The 19,246-nt window shown below is 39.6% G+C and overlaps 1 protein-coding gene across 3 annotated transcripts in view; it reads right to left on the reverse strand.

Annotated features, from left to right (window-relative positions):
- Positions 1-19,246, reverse strand: part of LOC108940019 (myosin phosphatase Rho interacting protein) — a 51,142-nt gene continuing 31,896 nt past the window's right edge. For 2 of the 3 annotated variants that reach the window (XM_018761769.2, XM_018761770.2), the window contains 10 exons: positions 18,898-19,035; positions 14,640-17,384; positions 9,944-10,091; positions 7,492-7,609; positions 6,625-6,784; positions 6,296-6,406; positions 5,891-5,977; positions 5,618-5,780; positions 4,933-5,018; positions 1-950 (listed from right to left, as the gene is read on the reverse strand). In XM_018761769.2, the coding sequence (XP_018617285.1) occupies positions 879-950; positions 4,933-5,018; positions 5,618-5,780; positions 5,891-5,977; positions 6,296-6,406; positions 6,625-6,784; positions 7,492-7,609; positions 9,944-10,091; positions 14,640-17,384; positions 18,898-19,035 (3,828 nt within the window). In that variant the 3' untranslated portion in view covers positions 1-878. The remainder of the gene's footprint in view (positions 951-4,932; positions 5,019-5,617; positions 5,781-5,890; positions 5,978-6,295; positions 6,407-6,624; positions 6,785-7,491; positions 7,610-9,943; positions 10,092-14,639; positions 17,385-18,897; positions 19,036-19,246) is intronic. The other variant, XM_018761771.2, reaches the window with a different exon arrangement.

Genomic DNA, 19,246 nt, shown 5'->3' on the forward strand with positions numbered 1-19,246 from the left:
GCAAAAATATTTATTGCTAATAAACCTGTAGTCAGTTGGTATACATTTGCTGTATATTTACAATGACAGAACAGAGAAATTAAACATGAATCAATTTCAAAAATATTTAAATAAATACAAAGGGACTGCCACTGACCAACACTACAAACATAACCAACTTACAGCGGAGTGAACCATTATGATTATAGAAAGAAATATAAATTTATATTACTATAACAGTGAGACTATCAAAGTAAATTTAGACATTGCCTTCTTGGGTCTTTTCTTCTTTTTCCTTAAAAGTTACACTAAGATGTTAAGAACCATATACAAGCCAACATGAGTCAGGCTAACAAGGAAAACTCAGGTTAGCCTTGTTACACTTGTAAAGTAATGCAGGCAAATGTTCCAAAAGCTTGTTTAGAAAGCCAGCAAACATCTGCACTAAGATGATAAGGGGGTCAGGAGTAGGCTTTAACATGTGCACACTAATCAGACCTATCATTACACGCCAGGCTGAAGGCAAGACTTTTGATACCATTGTTTATGAAGTAATATTCAATTTTCAATATGTTTTGATAATTAGGCATTACGAATAGACATTCCTTTGGCTATTCACATATACTAAGACCATGTTTAAAACAGTAGCTTACACAGTAGTGTTTAGATTATGTATGATAGATGCTCCATTAAAAACACAATATTTACAGTAAGACGTGCCAATGGAAAATAGTCACAGTAACTGTAGTGCATGGAATGCAGATTCTAGACATTAAAAATTAAAAAAAATTCCATACCAAATTTAATATAGGACTCATGTGACAGGTGTATTTCTAGATGAATTACAATGGCTAAAATATAGTTTCTCTAACATGCAGCAATGGTTGTTGATTCTTCTGTTAAAACTCCTTCGTTTCCTTGTTGTCAAACAAGTGGAGTCTCTGCTCAGCGGTGAGGCCCTCCTTCAAACTCTAAAAAGGAACAAATGAAGGAAAGATACAATAAGGATCCAATGTTTACAACGAGGTGCAAGTACAGGCAAGGGAACTTCCCAAAACAGCTGCATGACAGAGGAATCAACCCAAGGAGGACACTCAAGGTAGACATCCCGTGAAATACACCAAACAGAGTCACACTTTCTGGTGCACTTTCAGCTTTCTGTCACATAGAAAAGTCACACACGAATGATCAGAAGCTGGCAGAAGGCAATCTATAGTGTAGATTTGTGTTCCTTGGAAAATAGGCTAGATACAACTTTTTTTTTTTTTTTTTAAAAAAAAAGGGGGGGGGGGGTGTCAAGCTGCCACAATAAAGAATAACTTTACAGCTGCAATAAAGTGAAAACTGAATTCTATATTATTACTTATACTCACAGTGTTCTTTTCACTATTAAGGGCAGAGACATAACTCAACAGAAAATATGACTATAACTGACATATTAGAGGAAGGTGGAAGAAAATTTCACATTCTTATAGCAGACATTTGAGATCACCACACCGAGAGTCAATAAATAAGCAAATTACACCATCCAAATATTTTCCATCTGAATGCTACAGTTATCCCAACTATAGATAGAATGTTGTGTTACAGGCAACAACTTCTAAAGGAACGAAGCCTTAACTACTTTTTTTGGGGGGGCCAAGATGGCAGCGCGTGCAGATACAGCGGCTCAGCGCTCCCTCAGTACAGCAGCTTTCAGCGCATATTACTAATTTCATTTACTTTTCACCAGAGACCAGCACACAGCTTCAGATTTGATACCACTTTCATCCCCTTGGAGATCCTACGCGCCCCAGAACCCATCGGAATTGCCATTCCACCAGTGAAGCAGTGCAGGTGGCGGAGGGAGAGGAAACAGAAGCGGGGATGCGAGCTGGCCCACGTGCTCGGCTAAAGGTTAACCTGTACAGACCAGCGCTTCCGAGCCTGTTCCTCACCACCTCCAGGCCTTTTACCAACAAGATGGATCTGAAGCGGATCGGACGAGGGACTCTGGGAAGAGCAGAGGAGGAGGAGGACTCTACGTTTATGTGAACAAGTTAGTGCGGTAGGCTATACATTCCTCCACAAGCTACGTTAGCATTAGAAAAGCTACATGAAAGGACTTCAAAGTTTCAATCTATTTATTCATTCGTTTATCTTAAGTGTTCTCTCTGCTGCTGTTCTGAGGGCTGCCACACAAAATTTTTTTGTATTGCTTACAATGACAAAGTATCTCAATCTCATCTCTATCCACAGCTCCACAATGTGTGCCAATTAAAGACATGCAAAGAATGTTAAATTACTTTTATTCAATTCAAACATTTCAAATGCTGACCCAGTTTTCCATAGGAAAAGTTTCAAGCTATCCACTGACAGAGTGCATTTTTACAAAGGGGACAAAATTAAACTATAATGCTATAACAGATCATAAATGTCTACCAAGAAATGTTCAATGTACCTTGTGAAAATGAGTGCTAACAAGTTCTACATATAGTTAAAAACTTGGAAAATAAAATGGCAAAAGAATTAACACCATTACTTTTTATAGATTTTGAGTGTGTAAGGTAAATTTCAGCAACTACAGGCAGATTAGAATTCCCATTCAGAAAGAAACCATCTGGACAATTCAGATTTGCACAACACAACCTATACAAATCATTATTCTTTTTAAAAAGTCAACTTTTAACCTCATGGTGCAGCATTAATCACAGTGCAGTGTCAAACTGTTAGCTAAATATTACATACACAAAGTGTTTAGTATAGAAAGTATCGACAACACGTGACAAAGCCGATTCCAAAAGCTGTGTTATGTCACCACCTCCACAGTGAAAATTGCATGTTTGCTGAGTGGGACAGAACAAAACAAAACAACACATGCTGAAATATGCGTAATAGACTTGACTGATTACTATTCACACCACCACAGATACTTTGCAGGTGGACTGAGTTGAGTCTTCGGAAGAATTTTTGAAATGGCTGCAACGAAATTAAGGGCACTGCATGAAGAATAAAGGGTAAACTGGATAAAGAGACAAAAAGAAAGTCATCCCTGCATTTATGACCACGAATACACATTTGAGAGCACACCCAAGTAAAGCATTAGTACAGAAATCTCCATTTTTGTGGTTTGTTTTTCAGAAGCTGATGAAATGAAAAACATACAAACATGAAAAGTTTTGTATGCTACTACTTAGGAATATTACATGCTTCCACTGCGTTTACTTACCACAGACTGCATGAGGTTGCTCACACAAAAACACAAAGTGTCAGAAAATACTGATTAGCACAGCGGTGAAAATAACAAACTTTGACCTCTTTCTTGTAAAGAGCCTACATAAATCATACATTACAAAAAGAATTGACCTCAAGAGGCTGGACAATGTGCCAGAGTGAAATCAGAGAAAACGTCAATACCACCACCACTGCATGTTCCAACAATGCATGATGGCGTCATCACAAAGATGGTTGCATCCTCTCTGACAAAACCCCAGAGAACTGAAAGCTTTTCTGCTCACTGCTTGTCCATGCAAAGCCACCTTTGATGACCCTCTGTGACGTACCCATAAGCCCAAAGCGTGCTAAAGTGCCTCATGCTCATGAAACGCTTCAGGCAGCCTTCACAACAACCTGATTTTTAAAGGAGAAGGCTCCAAAGCAAGGGATCTGTTTGTAAAAAAATTATACAGTTCATGGAGTTTGAAATATTTTCAGGATTAGCTACAAAATCAGTTCCAAAATAAGATGAGGTGGGCTACGCCAATGGTGATCTAAAAAGGGGCAGAGTCAGTATATCTTCAGGCAGCCCTAGCTGTTCCAGGGCATGTCATTATTCACAGACTGAGGACAAAAGGAGGAAATGCACCAGGGTGTATTAGACAAAGGAAGAGGAGGGGGGGGGGGGAGGAAAAAAAAAAAAAAAAAAAAAAAAAAAAAAAAAAAAAAAAACATACCTCATTACACTTACCAGGCTTTTTCCTGTTAGATGCAATGGAGTGACATTTTCACATTAGGATCAATTAAATCAAATATAAATCAGTGTACAAGTGATAACAATATTGGAAAGTTATTAGAGGACCTTCTCCAGTTACAGAAAATGTTCTACTACCAGGAAGTTTATTACAACTAGCTCATTGTGGCCTGGCTCCTTAACACAGCTGGAAAAAAAAAAGTGACATTTATAGAGCTTCAAAACTGAGGCAATGGCTTATACAAAGACACCTGTGGAAAAAGTAACACACACACAGAGTCTGAAACCGCTTATCCCAAGCAGGGTCGCGGTGAACCGGAGCCCAACCCGGCAACACAAGGCGAAAGGCTGGAGGGGGAGGGGACACACTCAGGATGGGACACCAGTCCACCGCAAGGTACCCCAAGCAGGACTTGAACCCCAGACCCACCAGAGAGCGGGACCTGGCCAAGCCTGAAGCCACCATGCACCCCTCAAAAATAATAATATATTTAATTTTTTCAAATATATTTTCATATATTCTTTATTTTCTTTACATATATTGTTTCTATATGTGTGTGTGTGATTTTGTAAATACCTTTGAGACTCATTTAAAAAGAATGCTATGGATACATAATGAAAACAGAAAATGACTAGAAAGCAAAAATGTTCTCTGAAAAAAATATTACAAAACTGGGTAAGAAAAACCTCCATAATGTCTCCATGTAGCACAGGAAATTATTAATAGTTACTGCTATAATGCTTCACTAACAGCAGAGGGTACATGAGCAAACTATAATAAATGCACGGCGACTGGCAGAGTTGGCCTGTAGGTGGCAGCGTGACTGTGTCATGCAGCAGTACTTATGTGCTTATATAGAAACAGCGTTTGGCCAGACTGCTCTTTAATAAGACTCCTCTACATTTGCCTAATTTTCTACTTTGCATTCAAGATAAGAGCAGAGAACCAATGCGAAATATGCAGACTACTGCTACCTTAGAGACTGGCGATGTTTGTTGCCTACCTTTGACCTCATCGTCCGCTCTGAGCGTTTAGCAGCTGCCGCGGCCATCTTCAAGATGTCTGGATTGCTTTTAGACTTCATGATATCTGTCAGGAGTTGACAAGCATCAGCTATAGTACGTACTTCAAATAAAATTTGCAGCAAAAGTACCACTCCCTCAAAGATCAGCGGTCATATAAGGGTGGGAAGAACTTCACTCAGTCAAAGTTCAGTAGCATCTAATTTACTGCGAACAAATTGAAGGCTAGCAATTACATGTTTGGGCTGGTGGTCAAAATTCCTGTGAAACTGGATCAGTTTAGAATCTAGCACTATTCATTTCATCACTGCTTTAAGGCTAAATGTTTGTGGGCTTCAGATGTTTTATCCAGCAGTGCTGTCACAACTGGTTTCATAGTGACTCTATGGATATTCAACTAAAAGAAATGTATCCCTTACTTTGAACAAATGGATACCAGCAGCAATTGTTACACTGAATGCCATCTTTAGAAGACAACTCAACAGATTTACTCTGTTGTAAGCTAGCAATGTCCAATGCATCCACTGCTAGGTGCACACCTGGTGTCTTGCACTCCACACTACAAATCCCAAAGTTCAATAGCAATCTGTTTCGTGGGACTTGTACGCTGCCTCTCCGTGAATTTCAGCTTTCAGGCCTGTCAAGGATACTCCATGGAGCCCCTACCGTAGCTGCCGCGCTCCACGTCCTCCAGCGAGGACTCGCCCAGTGCCTCATGGGCCAGCTGCAGTTGCTCCCTCAGCCTTCCCAGGTCACGTTCTGCTTTGGCTCTCACTATGCTCAGCTCCGTGTAGATGTCTTTGTATTTATCCGTTGCATACTTCTTGTCCTGGAGCACATGTATATAGACATTTTGCAACCTCATGCTGTTCTAGTTACAAGGCTGAGTACCTGTGTGACCAAAGCAAGACACTTTTCTCAGAACTGCTGGCTACATACTCTCTGAGCAGCTTGCAGCTCATCCTTCAGGGAGTTGATCTCCTGCTTCAAGTACTGTACCTCTGATTCCTTCACCCGCAGCATGACCTAACAGAGTGAAGAACCATGAGAAATGTTCTCTTATGCATTTCCTTCTTTTATACAGCTGAGAAACTTCTTTCAGTTGCAAAGCTTAAACAGATGGAAAATTTAATTATAGTGTTAAAAAAGTCTTAGAGAATGCCCTTCAGCTGAGAGCACACTTATATTAAAAATGTAAAGTCATACAAATCAAAATTAGAATAAATAAGAACTAATTTAACACAGCATTTAAATTACATTTAAGTGTAGTTACTGTGCTGGAATACAGACATTTCAGGGGTTAAACATTTATTTGCATCATTTTAAAATACCCTTTATTCTTACCTCAAGCTCATATACTTCCTTCCCATGGATCATGGTACAGGAATCACCACCATCCTCACTGGTCATTGACCGTAGTTTTGTTATCTCTGCTGCGAGACGGTTATTGAGCTCCTAAGAAACAAACAGATTCTATATTAAAGTGATGTGGGAAATCTCACGTGTCAGAAACAAAAACATTAAGATGAAGTTACTCTCGATGGTTAAATAAAACTGAGCATTTAAGTGTGGACATAGAAACCAAATGGAGTGTGAGCAGAACTACTCCGGTGTCAAGTGCCAAGGGGCCGACCCCACCACCCTCATGCGACTCAGTTCCAGGCAGACATCACCTGGTTGTGTGCGTTGAGCTCCTGGTTCTCTCGTTGACACTGGCGCAGTGCCTGCCTCTCAGCCTCCAGGGCCTGTGCCAGGTGGGCATTCTCCAGACACTTCTGGGAGTACTGCTCCGACAACACCTCGATCTCTCTCTGGAAGGATGACAGCTCCTCACTGCCACACATACACAGGAACACAATGGGTCACCCTTCATGCATTCTGGCATTGCCTTGCCAAAGCTCACCCATGTTTACAGAGCATGGCCTCTATTTTCCATGCACTGCTGACACAATCTCACTCAATGGCTAGACAAGCAGCACCAGGGTGGAACATAAGGGGTGGTTACTGCCCCTAAACCAAGTACTTTTTGCATTTCCAGTTCAGGTGGAGCCAGAGTCACTGTTCTGTCGTTTCTGTTGCGTTCTGGTCTGCCCTGCCAAGTCTAGTCACACTCACCAGCTTTAACCATCCATCCCCTATGCAGCCTGCATTGCATTCCAGATGGATTAGGGTATTTTCTTAATAGTGCTTGTTTGTATTAAAAAAAAAAGAAAAAAAAAAATACTACTACTCCATTACCACCTATACTAACACTATTGACAAAGGGCAGTCTAAATCTAAAAAAGTTTGACATGGATTTAGTGCACTCATAATATAACATCAAAAACAAAAAACTGCCCCCCATATTATTCCAGTGCCTAATTTAACCTCACACTTGCTGACTCAATCATGAGATATTGCCAACTGTATAAAAAAAAAAATACAGAAATTTATTTGGATAGAAATTCCTCACTTAATAGATAATGACAATAATAATCTTATGTCTGCTTGGTAGGACACTTTCCCCAATGGAAAATAGACTTGCACAAGGGCCCACTTACTCATGCTGTTTACGGATTTCTTCAATATCTGCATTTTCTGTGCTGCTGTTTGCTTTCCGTGCTTTTTCCAGCTCCCTCTCAAGCTCTGTGCGGTGTGCGTTTTTCATGGCTTCAATCGCTGAAGTGACAGAAAAAGAGAGGCATTCCAGAAAAAGGGAATAAGCTAGCCTGGCATCACCAAATACAGCACTGTTGAGTCCACCATTTCTTCATTTCCTCTCACAAAGTAATTTTCCTTCATGTCTGTAAGAATAACCATACATTTTCAGGTTACATGTCAATTTTATTATGCCATTTATCAAAGGGCTTTAACTTTTCAGTTAAAGATTATGTTTTAATACTGTTATCTTTCAAAGAGGATAAAAAAATCCTCGGTCACCTGGAAAGCAAAACTATCCATCTGTTTTACATGATCTCCTATGCAGTATTAAAAACATCACACACACAAATTCCCAATATCCAGTTTTTCCACATATCCAGTCTGCTATTATCTATACCACTTATTAACTGATCTGGATTTTCCTCTGCTTCATCTGGTCTGGGACACTCAGTCCAGGATGGTGACTTTCAGTCTGGCACAAACTGAAACTACATTTTAAAGCTGTACCAAGCAGATGAGAGAGAGACTATGAGACATGCTCACAGTCTCATAGAACGGGATCTCTACACTCTAAGCTGCTTAAATGGACAATCGGGGACTGGAGTGTTTGCACTGGAACACAACATGCGGCCCAATGTTCCTGGTTTATGGTCTGTTTATATGCCTGTTCTACTGACTGTTTTATATTTTAATGAAGAACTTCACCAGTCCACCCTGTACTACCTGTTGCCTAAACTGGGAACACACAGCATGCTATAACACTTTGTGTTTGCATCCCTTCATTGTCTATTTTTTCATTTATTTATTATAATGCTTTATTTCTGAAAAATGGCTCCTAAAGAAGAAAAGTATAAGTGCTGGGTAAGGTGGAAAAGGCAAAGCGTGTGAGTGGCTCATAATAAAATTTAGAAGGGTTAGTGTATAGAATGTGGACAAAGATATTTCCCTTAGGTTAGGTTGGTCTAAAATCACAGTGAATAGTAATTATTCTGTGAGAGATCAAATACAAGCTAGAATTGAAAATGTCACCCTCTCCAGGTTTCTTCCCCACCCACCTAACAAAACCACCTGTGTCCTCAAGCTAGTCCACACAGACTATCACAAACTTGTTTCCACTACACAAGCTTACTGCAGAAAAGCATTATTTCTAACTTATGAGACATATTCTGGGTGATTTTGGAGTGAATTTGGGATAGTACTGGAAAGAATTTTAATAAAGGAATAAGTCATTTTATTTTCCAGTTTTTCGAAACAAATTAGGACTGGTATTAACCAGTTGGATGGATAGACCAGTTGGATATACCCACCCATACATACACACACTTGTACCTCATGTTACAAATACCCAAGTTATACATTTTTAAAGATACAAACATTTCCCAGTTTATTTTCAATTAGATTTTCTTGGCTAGCCCATTTTATAAAATTTCTGTGCTGCATTGAAAAATTTCTGCTTTCTGCCATTAGGGGCAGCAAAATGTACTCAGAAAAACTCAAGCAGCACTGAGCAAGGTGGTAATGGGACTGTAGAAGCAGGGAGCATCTCAGACTAATACCAAGGACATTTTTTTTTTTTTTTTTAATTTATTATTGCTTTTACAGAGACTACCAAACAAATAAATACAACAAACAGAGGTACATATTATGGTTTTTGAGATAAAAAAATTAACTAGATACTGCCAAATGCTAATATAATGAATTGGTCACTTTGTCATGGCCAGCTTTGTTAGTTTGCTATAAGGCACAGTCTGTATTTAAGACAAAACGCTTCTCAATTAGTTGGCACCACAGGACCCACTTTACCGCAACTTACCCTCCTTCCCTTACCCCACAGTGGTAGTGCCTGATCGAACAACATGGTTCTGCCTCATGTGCGTAAAGCAATTTTTATTTATTTTTTATTAATTTCAGTCATTTTAAAGTATACTTAACAGGAAGCAACATTTTAGTTAACAAAAGATAAACTGGAATCCATGTTCTGTGTCATGCCTGATGTTTCCAACACAGGAGCATCAAAGCCATGCAATGTACAAGCTGTTTATAAAAACAGCATACATAAATATGTCTTAGCACAAATTTCTATTCATTTCAGTTTATCTAAGTTTCTAACTTAACCCATCAGGCTTCACATTATCCATTTAAATGAACTAACATACACCTCACACGTGGAGATATTTACTATCATAATAATCACTTCAGTAAAGTAGGTAAGAGGATAGAAGAGCCAGAACCTGTAGAGCCACTGTCATGGACTCAATGTGGATGACTCTGGTTATGTGTATTATGTACTGAGGAGGGCAGTATCACCATAAATGGCTGTCCTCATATAGGAGGTGTGCATCAGGCTCTCACCAGCAATAGTGGCAGCTGTCTCTTCAGCCAGAAGCCTATCTTTTTCCTCCTGAAGGTTCTCAAGCTCGCGTTGGTGCTTGCGCTGAAGCTCCTCGATCACCTTCTGATGTGACTCCTCCATGGCAGCAAAGCCTCGCTCACAAGTGTCCTACAATCATGGGAGAGAGTCCCAGTGTTTCTTAATGTTGAACTATCTGGTTCCTCTGCACTCACAAGTGAGCAACACAACACACCTACAGTTCTGTGCAACCACAGCATCACACACTTAATGGCAGTTGACAAACACGTCACAAAACAAACAAAACACAATGAGAACTGAGCAAATGCCTGATCTTGTCAGATGGACTGAATATAAACAATGGAATAATTCAGTTTCATTTATTAGGCCTACACATTCATCTTGGGTGTGCCTAAAGAACAATACACTGACAGGATTATGCATGGGAAGAGAGATCTGCAATCCTTATACACAAATCTTCAAAAAGGATCTATGCAAATCTGAAATATGGGCTGGGATCAGCCATGATGTTTGCAAACAGAAAGGCTGGCATATCTTCAAAACACTGTATAAAGTGAATTTATCCCAAACCTTAGCCCACTTCTGAACCGTCAGCGTTCCCTCCTCCACAGTACAGTCTGAGGGGAGCTGCTTGAATTCAAGTGTGCTGCTCTCAGATTATTCCCAGAAGAATGCAGAAGGATTGATCACCACAGTTAGAGATCAGCATGGTTTGAAGATAAGGGGGATTTCACTATTATATTTACAGTACGTTTCCATGAGAAAGAATCTGAATGGTGCGTTAAGCTTCAGGCCAAGCATACATCCGCCCTCCTTTCAACAGCGTTAATCTCAGCTGCCCCATACACAATGCTGTCGAGCGCATTCTTGATGTGACCGAACAAGCACATTGCCATCCATTTCCACAGAGTAAAGTCCAAGGGCCCTGCATCCTAACCATCACAATCTCCCAGTATAAACAGCTCCCCAGCAGGGCGACACTGCTTCCCGTCGCCAGAGTTCAGCGACAGCTGCACTTGTTCGCACAGCACTTTTTTTTCTGTCTTTTTTTTTTTTTTTTTTTTTTTTTTACACTCACAAAACAGATAATAAAACTGCTCACGTGAACTTCTCTTGGTATCCAAAAACAGAATTTTAAGGTCATTAAGAAAATCTACATTATTCCAGTTTGCCTTCACAAGATATTTCCAGAGAGCTGTGCTTTAAATTTAAGGACAATCCTGACATTTTGATGCACTTACTTTGGGAATGTGGTTCAATGTAAGCTTATATCCTATGTTCATTCACTTATTTAAAAGATCTTTAACAAAAAGTTTGATATACCTCCTGTTCCATTCACAAATATATGAATGACTCAAGTATCAACTTTCTTTCAACAGAGAACATTTGAACTGTATTATACTCAGAGAATTCTAGAATATCTGGTCATCCTTTTGGGATTTCTCACCCCCTATTAAATATTGTAACCTTTCCCCTTATGTTCCATTTATCTATATGTAGTTGCATTTCTCAATATACTGATTCTGATCCTGCTGTTATCCAGCTCTGTTCTGTTGTCAGGTAAAAAAAAAAAAAAAAAAATACAACCACACAATTTCTGAGGAAATTGGGACAGCCGGTAGCATAGTGGTTACAGCTACTGCTTTTGGATCCAAAGGTCACAGGTTTGATCCCGACCTCAGGCTGTAGTACCCTTGAGCAAGGTACTTACCCTAAAATTGCTCCAGTAAAAATTAGCCAGCTGTATAAATGGGTAAATATTGTAACCTTAACACTGCAAGCTGCTTTGGAGAAAAGTGTCAGCTAAATGAATAAATGTAAATTACAAGTACTTCTTGTAATTACAATAGTTGGAGAAAAAAAATAAAATGCTTCAGAGGTCACAGCAAAATACTTTTACATCACATTAGAAAAATGGCAAATGGAACTCAGACTTTCTCAATACATGTTTTCTACAATGGTATACTGGTAAACTGCCATATATTCTACAGCACATTACCTTAGTTTCCCCTGAAATGTGTCAGATGACCAGAGCTCACATTGTTCACATCAACACCAGAGACTGACCACGAGCCCTAAAGGGCTGGTGGAATGGGGCAAACGGTACACTGAGTGTGTTGCATTACCCAGTGAAACTTTCGATTAGTTGACTGAAAAAGAAGCAGTTACTAACACACACACACACACACACACACACACACAATTTTCAGAACCGCTCATCCCATACGGGGTCACGGGGAACCGGAGCCTACCCGGCAACACAGGGCGTAAGGCCGGAGGGGGAGGGGACACACCCAGGATGGGACGCCAGTCTGTCGCAAGGCACCCCAAGCGGGACTCGAACCCCAGACCCACCGGAGAGCAGGACTGTGGTCCAACCCACTGCGCCACCGCGCCCCCCTATGCAGTTACTAACATTATATGAAAACAATCTTTCCAAACTGGAATGTAAAATATTTCATCCAAATAAGCAAGAAATAAGAATTTAATTGTATAATTTTATACATGACCAGCAGTTATGTGTAAAATAATAAAATGGATAAATATAGCTATAGTCACAAGGCAACAAATATTTCATAGTAAAATTTTCAATATAGTGACAATTTAATAAGCTGCATGAAGAAAACCAAAACTAAGAACACTATTGGAACTGTCATTTAAAAGCAACATTAAGCTTTTAAACTACATTCCTCAGAAAAGAGAAATTAGTGGGAAGACACTTTATGTGCAAGTGTTAAAATTTTAAGAAAATTCATTTAAAATAAATAATTCTAGGATGCGATACTAAGCAAGAGTGGTTTCCTGTACAAAACACTATATAATAAGAAGCAAAAACAAAACAAAAAAAAAAAAATGAAAGGGTCCAGTTTGAACCCAAATTGACAAAGAATGGGTTTTGACTTTGGTGTCTCCACCTGGCAGCACTGAAACATGGTGGTCATCTTAAAAAATATTCTGACAGTGGTGACATTCACACTTATCTTCTTTACAATAAAAATAAATTAATCTAAGACAAAGGATTCCATTTAAATGCAATAATTTACTGTCAATTTAAGGTTTTTTGTTGAATTAATGACACAGCAGTGCTCTTTTTTAAAGAGAACCTTTTTTTGTTCCATTACTATTGTTCATCATCAATAATAATATAGTATAAAATACATCCTTTCAAAATGGGATCAAAAACATTCTATACTAATACCTGTTGACAATTAAAAACTTTGTTCAAAGACATATGTATGTTACTGTTAATGAACTGGGCATAATTTGCAATTGAAAGGGATTTACTGAAAGAAATCCAGGGCAGGAACACACAAGACACACAATCAGTGGTGAGGAACCACTGCACTGCCACCTCCTCATTACAGATCAGATACAGAAATGGTCTCAGTGAGCAAGAAGATCATTTACAAAGTTACTTAAATGTCCAACCGAGGCTAAAGCAAAGTCAGGACATGGCAACATGTCATTTCAGCACAACCTGATTATTTCCCACCCACCTTACAGCTCAATACTTCAGAAGCAAAATATTAAAATTTCAATTCATGCTGCCTCCATAGGTAAATACCTCTGACAGACTTTTTTCCAGAATTTTTGGAAAGAAGGCCAACAACAAAGTACAATGCTTGGAAGTATTTTTAAAGAATTAGTTTTACTGTACATGAGGTTACAGTAAACCACTCACACTGCAAAACAGCACCATCAAAAGAAGAAAGAATTCATCTTTCATAGAGAAATGCTTTTGGAAACTGACAGACAACACCTAACTAAAAAAATGTATTGATCTTCTTGCATCTTACTCATATGATATATACTGGTTTGTATGGTGGAATGTGACAAATTAACTGTGCTCTAGAATCACGTCTCCATCTAAGTCTCTCCTTATGTTAATGTAATGTGCTCATTGTCCCCCCCCCCCCCCCCCCCCCTAAGATGAATGTCACTTTGGAGAAAAACTAAATGACTAAATTTAAATGTGAACACTGATCTTTTAGTGATTATTCATATCATTATTAAAACCTATTTGTAACACGTCTAAATGATCATTCGCAAGTCAGTGGCAAGGAGCAGTTTAAGACGGAAAAAGGAGAAGTCACCAAAGACACACATATGAACCCAAATACATACTCAAATCATAAAACTATTTCATTCCTGGTCCAGGAACAGTACATTTTAAAACAACCAGTGTAAGAAGTATATTAGTGTATGAAGAAGCAATCAAATCAGAATAAGCATAATGTGACTTCTGTATTAGGGTTCCACTGCATGTTTTTGAGTGTCAGTGTATGTAGGGAAGCAAATGTTTATCTTGAAGTCTAGTAGAAGCATGGCATGTCCTGTAACTGTGGGACCCATTTCACAAACAGTTATGGACTTCATTGTACTATTGAACTTCGGCAGTCCTAGTGTTTTATCTTTACCAATATTTAAGATGAGTTTACAGTTAATATTTTCAGTATGACCATCATAAACTATGATAAAAGAAATGGGTACCTCAGTATACTGAACTACACCAAAGGGCTACATGCAGATAGAGGGTTAAATGCCATGCAGCACTTCAGGAAGTTGTTTACAGAAGCAGAACTAGAAAGGAAATAAGGTCACAGGGTTACAAGAGGGGAGTATCACAAGGAGTTACAAGGCAATACAAAAGAAAGCAGAAACAAGGAACACTTCCACCTTCAGTTTTTCCAGGTCTTTCTTGTATTTCAATCGCAGAGATGCTGCGTGACCTTCGCACTCGCGCCGTTTCATCTCCTCAGTCATGATGGAGACCTGGCCCTCTAGCTCTTGTATTCGCTCTTTCAGAGAGGACATCGAATGCAACCTGCCAGGCTCAGAAATGTCTTCTCCATCTGGAGCCACTGTGCTTCTCAGCGCCTCAATTTCCTTATTGAAGTGCTCCTCCATATCTTTCCTCTCCATCTCATGTTTCCTCTTCAGGTTCTCCATACAGATGGTTAGGGAGTCAATCTCCTTCACATTCTCCTCTGATCTCAGCCGGAGGGTCTCTCCTGCTCTAGCAACTTCAAGCCTCAGTTTCTCTGTCTCCTGTTCATAGGCATCCTTCACTTCCCGAAGCTCTTTCTTATGTTTGGCCACCATGTCCTGCAACTGGATGGCCTTATCTAACGAGTCAATGGGCTCACCATCAATATGGATGTGTGTCACTGGCTTGTCTACCTCAGTCTTTGGGCCTTTGTTCTCCAAAACCTTTTTTTGCATGTTTTCCAGTTTGGTTCTGAGTTCTTTATTTTCCCTCAGTAGTTTGGCATAGTTCTGACAGCCTGTTTCAGTGGCACATGACCCTTGCAACATCATCTGTTTAAGTACTTTCCTCTGTACATCCAGCCGGCTTATCAGGTAAGATGAGTGTGCTTCCATAACTGCATCTTGTACATAACCAAACCACCCTTTCTCTCGGTTCTCAAAGTCACATAGCCTTAATACCAATGACTGCAGTTCATTGTTTGAACAGGTGGAGGTTTGAATGGCAGAGAGAATTTGGTTCAGCAAGAAAACTTTCCCTTGTAAAGTTTCCATGAGATCTTTTTTTATTAGTTTATTAGTGTCATCATCAAGCCAGCTGCACCAACTGGAAATGTCCTTGCTGTCTGCTTCAACAATTTTGTTTTCAGTGTTTTCACACACTTCAAAGCTTTCATGAGACTTGGTTGTGTCTGTTGCTTCGACAGCTTTCAGGCCGATTCCATGTCGTTCCTTTTTAGGTAGGGAGAAAAGCTTGCTGGCTAAAACTAACATTCGCTTCTCTACTATCATGCGCTCTGCAACATCATGCAGAAAGCTGTCTGCAAACTCACATTCATTTGACTGAGGTGAGCTGACCAACACATTTAATAACCTCCCCCAAAATTCCCCTTCTAGAAGTAACTTTCTCATCACCACTTCATTCATGTCAACAAGCTCCTGCCCATCAGAAGGCATCTGACTAGACACACTGCTGATCAACTCATTCAGTGTCCTTTCAACATTCATGTCTACCTTTCCTAACACTTCTGATACTTTGCTAAGTGCTTCTGACTTGATCTTTATATCTTCAATCACCTGCTGCATACTTTTTTCATCTGAAAGAAGTCTCTCAAAACCTGCTTCTTTATAGCTAATTATTACCCTTTCCCCTTCCTCTGACTTTCTCACTGCCTTCTCTTTCAGCATCACATCACTCTGCATATCTAAAAACTTCTGACTATGTACTTTTCCTGTTTCCTGGTTGCTCACTCTGAGCTCTGCATTCTGGGCCTGAAGATCATGGCAGGACAGCTCTGCAGAGCGAAGCTGCTTCTCTACTTCAGAAAGTTTTGCCTCCGTGGCTTGTAGCTGATGGTGGAGCTGTGCCTTTTCTTCTAGGAGCAACTCATGGTTGATTTCCTTACCCATTTGGAAGCCAAGACCACTCAGTGTTGCTTCCTTGAGCTGCAGCTTCCTTTCTGTGTCCTTCAAGTTGTTACCTAGCACCTCTAGTCTACGGAGGGCTTCTTGAAGCTTTTGTGACTTCTTGTTTAGCTCTCTCTCATAAAACTCCTTGTCAATAGAGCTAGCTTCCCTCTCTGTCAGGTGGACTTTCATTTTATTTAGTTCCTCCATGACCATCTGATATTCGTGCCCACCTTGCTGATCAAAAAGCTGTTCCTTCAGTCTCTCTATCTCCCTGTCAGCCTCTGTCAACTGATTCATGATTTCTTGATAGCGCTGGTTTAACACCTCATTCTCATTCATAAGCAGCTCCAACTTCTGGGACAGTTTCCTGATGGTGACCTCATTAGCTTCTGAGTGTTCTTCGATCTGGCACAGTGGCCCATAAGGGCTCTTCAAGCTTTCCATCTTCTGCCTCTGTGCCCTCTCTAACAAACCTTCCATGCTTAAGAAGTGCACGTCATAATCATGGACACCTGAATTCTTCAAAAGGCCATCCTCAGATTCTTGCTGGTATTTCAGACTTCCTGTCAGCTTTGAACCACGGGGCCTGTCGCCTACAGATATCTGGTTACTGATACCCATACTATTGAAGAAATCTCCATGATGGAGCTCACCATGGGAGCCCAGCAACTGCAGCAACCCTTTCAAAGTTAAAGGATTGCCCGAAATCAAGTCCTCTACCTCCTGAATTGTTCCAGCAGCATCTTGCAATGTGATGCAAATCGTTTTTGTGTGGTCAGACTCAAAAGGATCACTTTGCAAAATGGCTGAGCTTTGGACATTGGAGAAGGAGGGTTCTTTGGTAGACAGAGGTGAGAGCGAAAGGCCAAGCTGAGCCTGCATGCTGCGCTTTTTCAGTTCTTGCTGCTGCAGGAGCTCTTTTGTTTCCTGGTACTTCTTTTTTAAGTTCTGAGCTTGAGAACTAACCAGCTCTTGTCTCTTCTTCTGGGATTCCAGTTCAGCCTCAAGACCCAAAGGAGGATCCAGCTTGGAAAAGGGGACCAGATAGTTGGTTAACATTCAGCAGAGTTGTGGGGGAAAAATTACTATATTGTGGATTCATTTTCTACAAAATTCTCCCAATTTCTTTTCACTTTGGAGCAATGCAACAAATTACAAATTTCTGGCCTACTTCACAAGGTCTGAAACTTTCAATTTTAAAAGTAAAAATGTCAAAGTATCCAGTTTGATGGGGGGAAAAGCAAAAATGCAGAGTGCTGGGAAAAAAGACTTAAGGGCTAAAGTTAGTAGGTCACAAAAGAACATGCACATTAAATGGTTAAGAGTTATTTATGTTGTAAGAAATGCAAAATTAGTACCGAGTTGTTTACTTGGAGATGGGAAGCATACCATAGTTAAGCATGTACGTCATGGAGGAATTGTATGGTAATTTTTAATTTTCTCCATATAAAGGGCAAAAACATTTCACAGCATTATAATGTATCCGTTCTTGAATACTTATGCCATTAGAGCTTACAAATTTAAAAATGTATGCATGGGTTGAGATACACCTGAAACCTTACAGAAATAAAATAGGATTATTTGAAATAACTGTTCTGAGTAAACTGGACATTAATTCCCGATTACATGTTTCTCTGCATGCTAATAAAGGCAATAAAGACTATTCAACTGAAATAAAACCCTTTCTGGCCATCGCAAGTTTCAAATGGGAAAACATTTCACCCAAACAAACCATAACAAAAACCAAGGATTTTTTTTTTTTTTAAAAAAAAAAGTGTAATGCCCAATACAAAGAGCAAAGCTTTTCATTTGCTTAAGTACACAAACTCAGAGAACGCCTTTTACATTTCCATTTCAATAAAACCCAAAACAAATAACTAATGCCACATCTCATACACTTCAATCATTTACATAAACTATGTTTCTCCATTTAGAATTATCAGCATCAATGGACGATGACAAAGATCACAATTTAGAGAAGACTGTCTACACAAAATATTTAGGAAAGGCCAACACATGAAATGCAGATGAACTTCTCTGGTCCAGATAGTTAACAAAACAAATAGCAAATGCATGCAAATGTATATAAAAATATACATTTATGCCACTTATTTTGACATTTCAGCAACTCAGACTTTACAGTTTTTCTTGAGAAAGTAATCCCCCTTCATCAGCTTCCAAGGATCTCACGCTTCATTCCCAATTCATGTTCATGTTAATAAATGTACATTTCAAAATTGCTAACATGGCTTGTCAATCATACTTATACAATATAGCAAGAGAAGATAAACAAGTAGAAGCCAAAAAGGTTAAAACAGGAAGATCCACATCTTTTTGTCACATGCAATTTACTCATGCAAGCCATTTCTCCTGCTGGTTTGTAGCTTCAATGATGTCAGTTTGTTGTTCTTTGAAAAAATTAAACATGCAAAGACTGTTTAATGGAAAGAATGCCACCAGGTCCACAGACAAGCCCTGCCCTCTCTGCTTGGAGGGACAAAAAAAAAAAGATTGACAAATGAAGTTTACACAAACTCACCGGGGAGATGTATCCAGTGCGGATCTGCTGCTCGCGCTCTAGAGCTGTCTTCAGCTGGACCTCCAGCTCCAACTTGTGGTGGTTTGACTCTATCAGCTGCTGGTGACAGTTGTCCAGCTGCTGTTTCAGCTCTTCTACCTGTCACCAAACACATGCATCATATGGATAGTCAACTGACTGGCAGTCATTTTGTTGATAATCTTGCACAACTTTTGCTGCTAAGTCATGGGGTATAGGGGGTAGCAGGTAGCATTCTTGTCAGGACAGAACCTTTAGACAGAGATTCAGTGGTTTGAATCCCACCTCCTGCTTTAGTACCCTGAAGTAAGGTACTTACCCTCAATTGCTC

The sequence above is a fragment of the Scleropages formosus genome, chromosome 20 (genome assembly GCF_900964775.1).
Source record: "Scleropages formosus chromosome 20, fSclFor1.1, whole genome shotgun sequence".
Taxonomy (NCBI): domain Eukaryota; kingdom Metazoa; phylum Chordata; class Actinopteri; order Osteoglossiformes; family Osteoglossidae; genus Scleropages; species Scleropages formosus.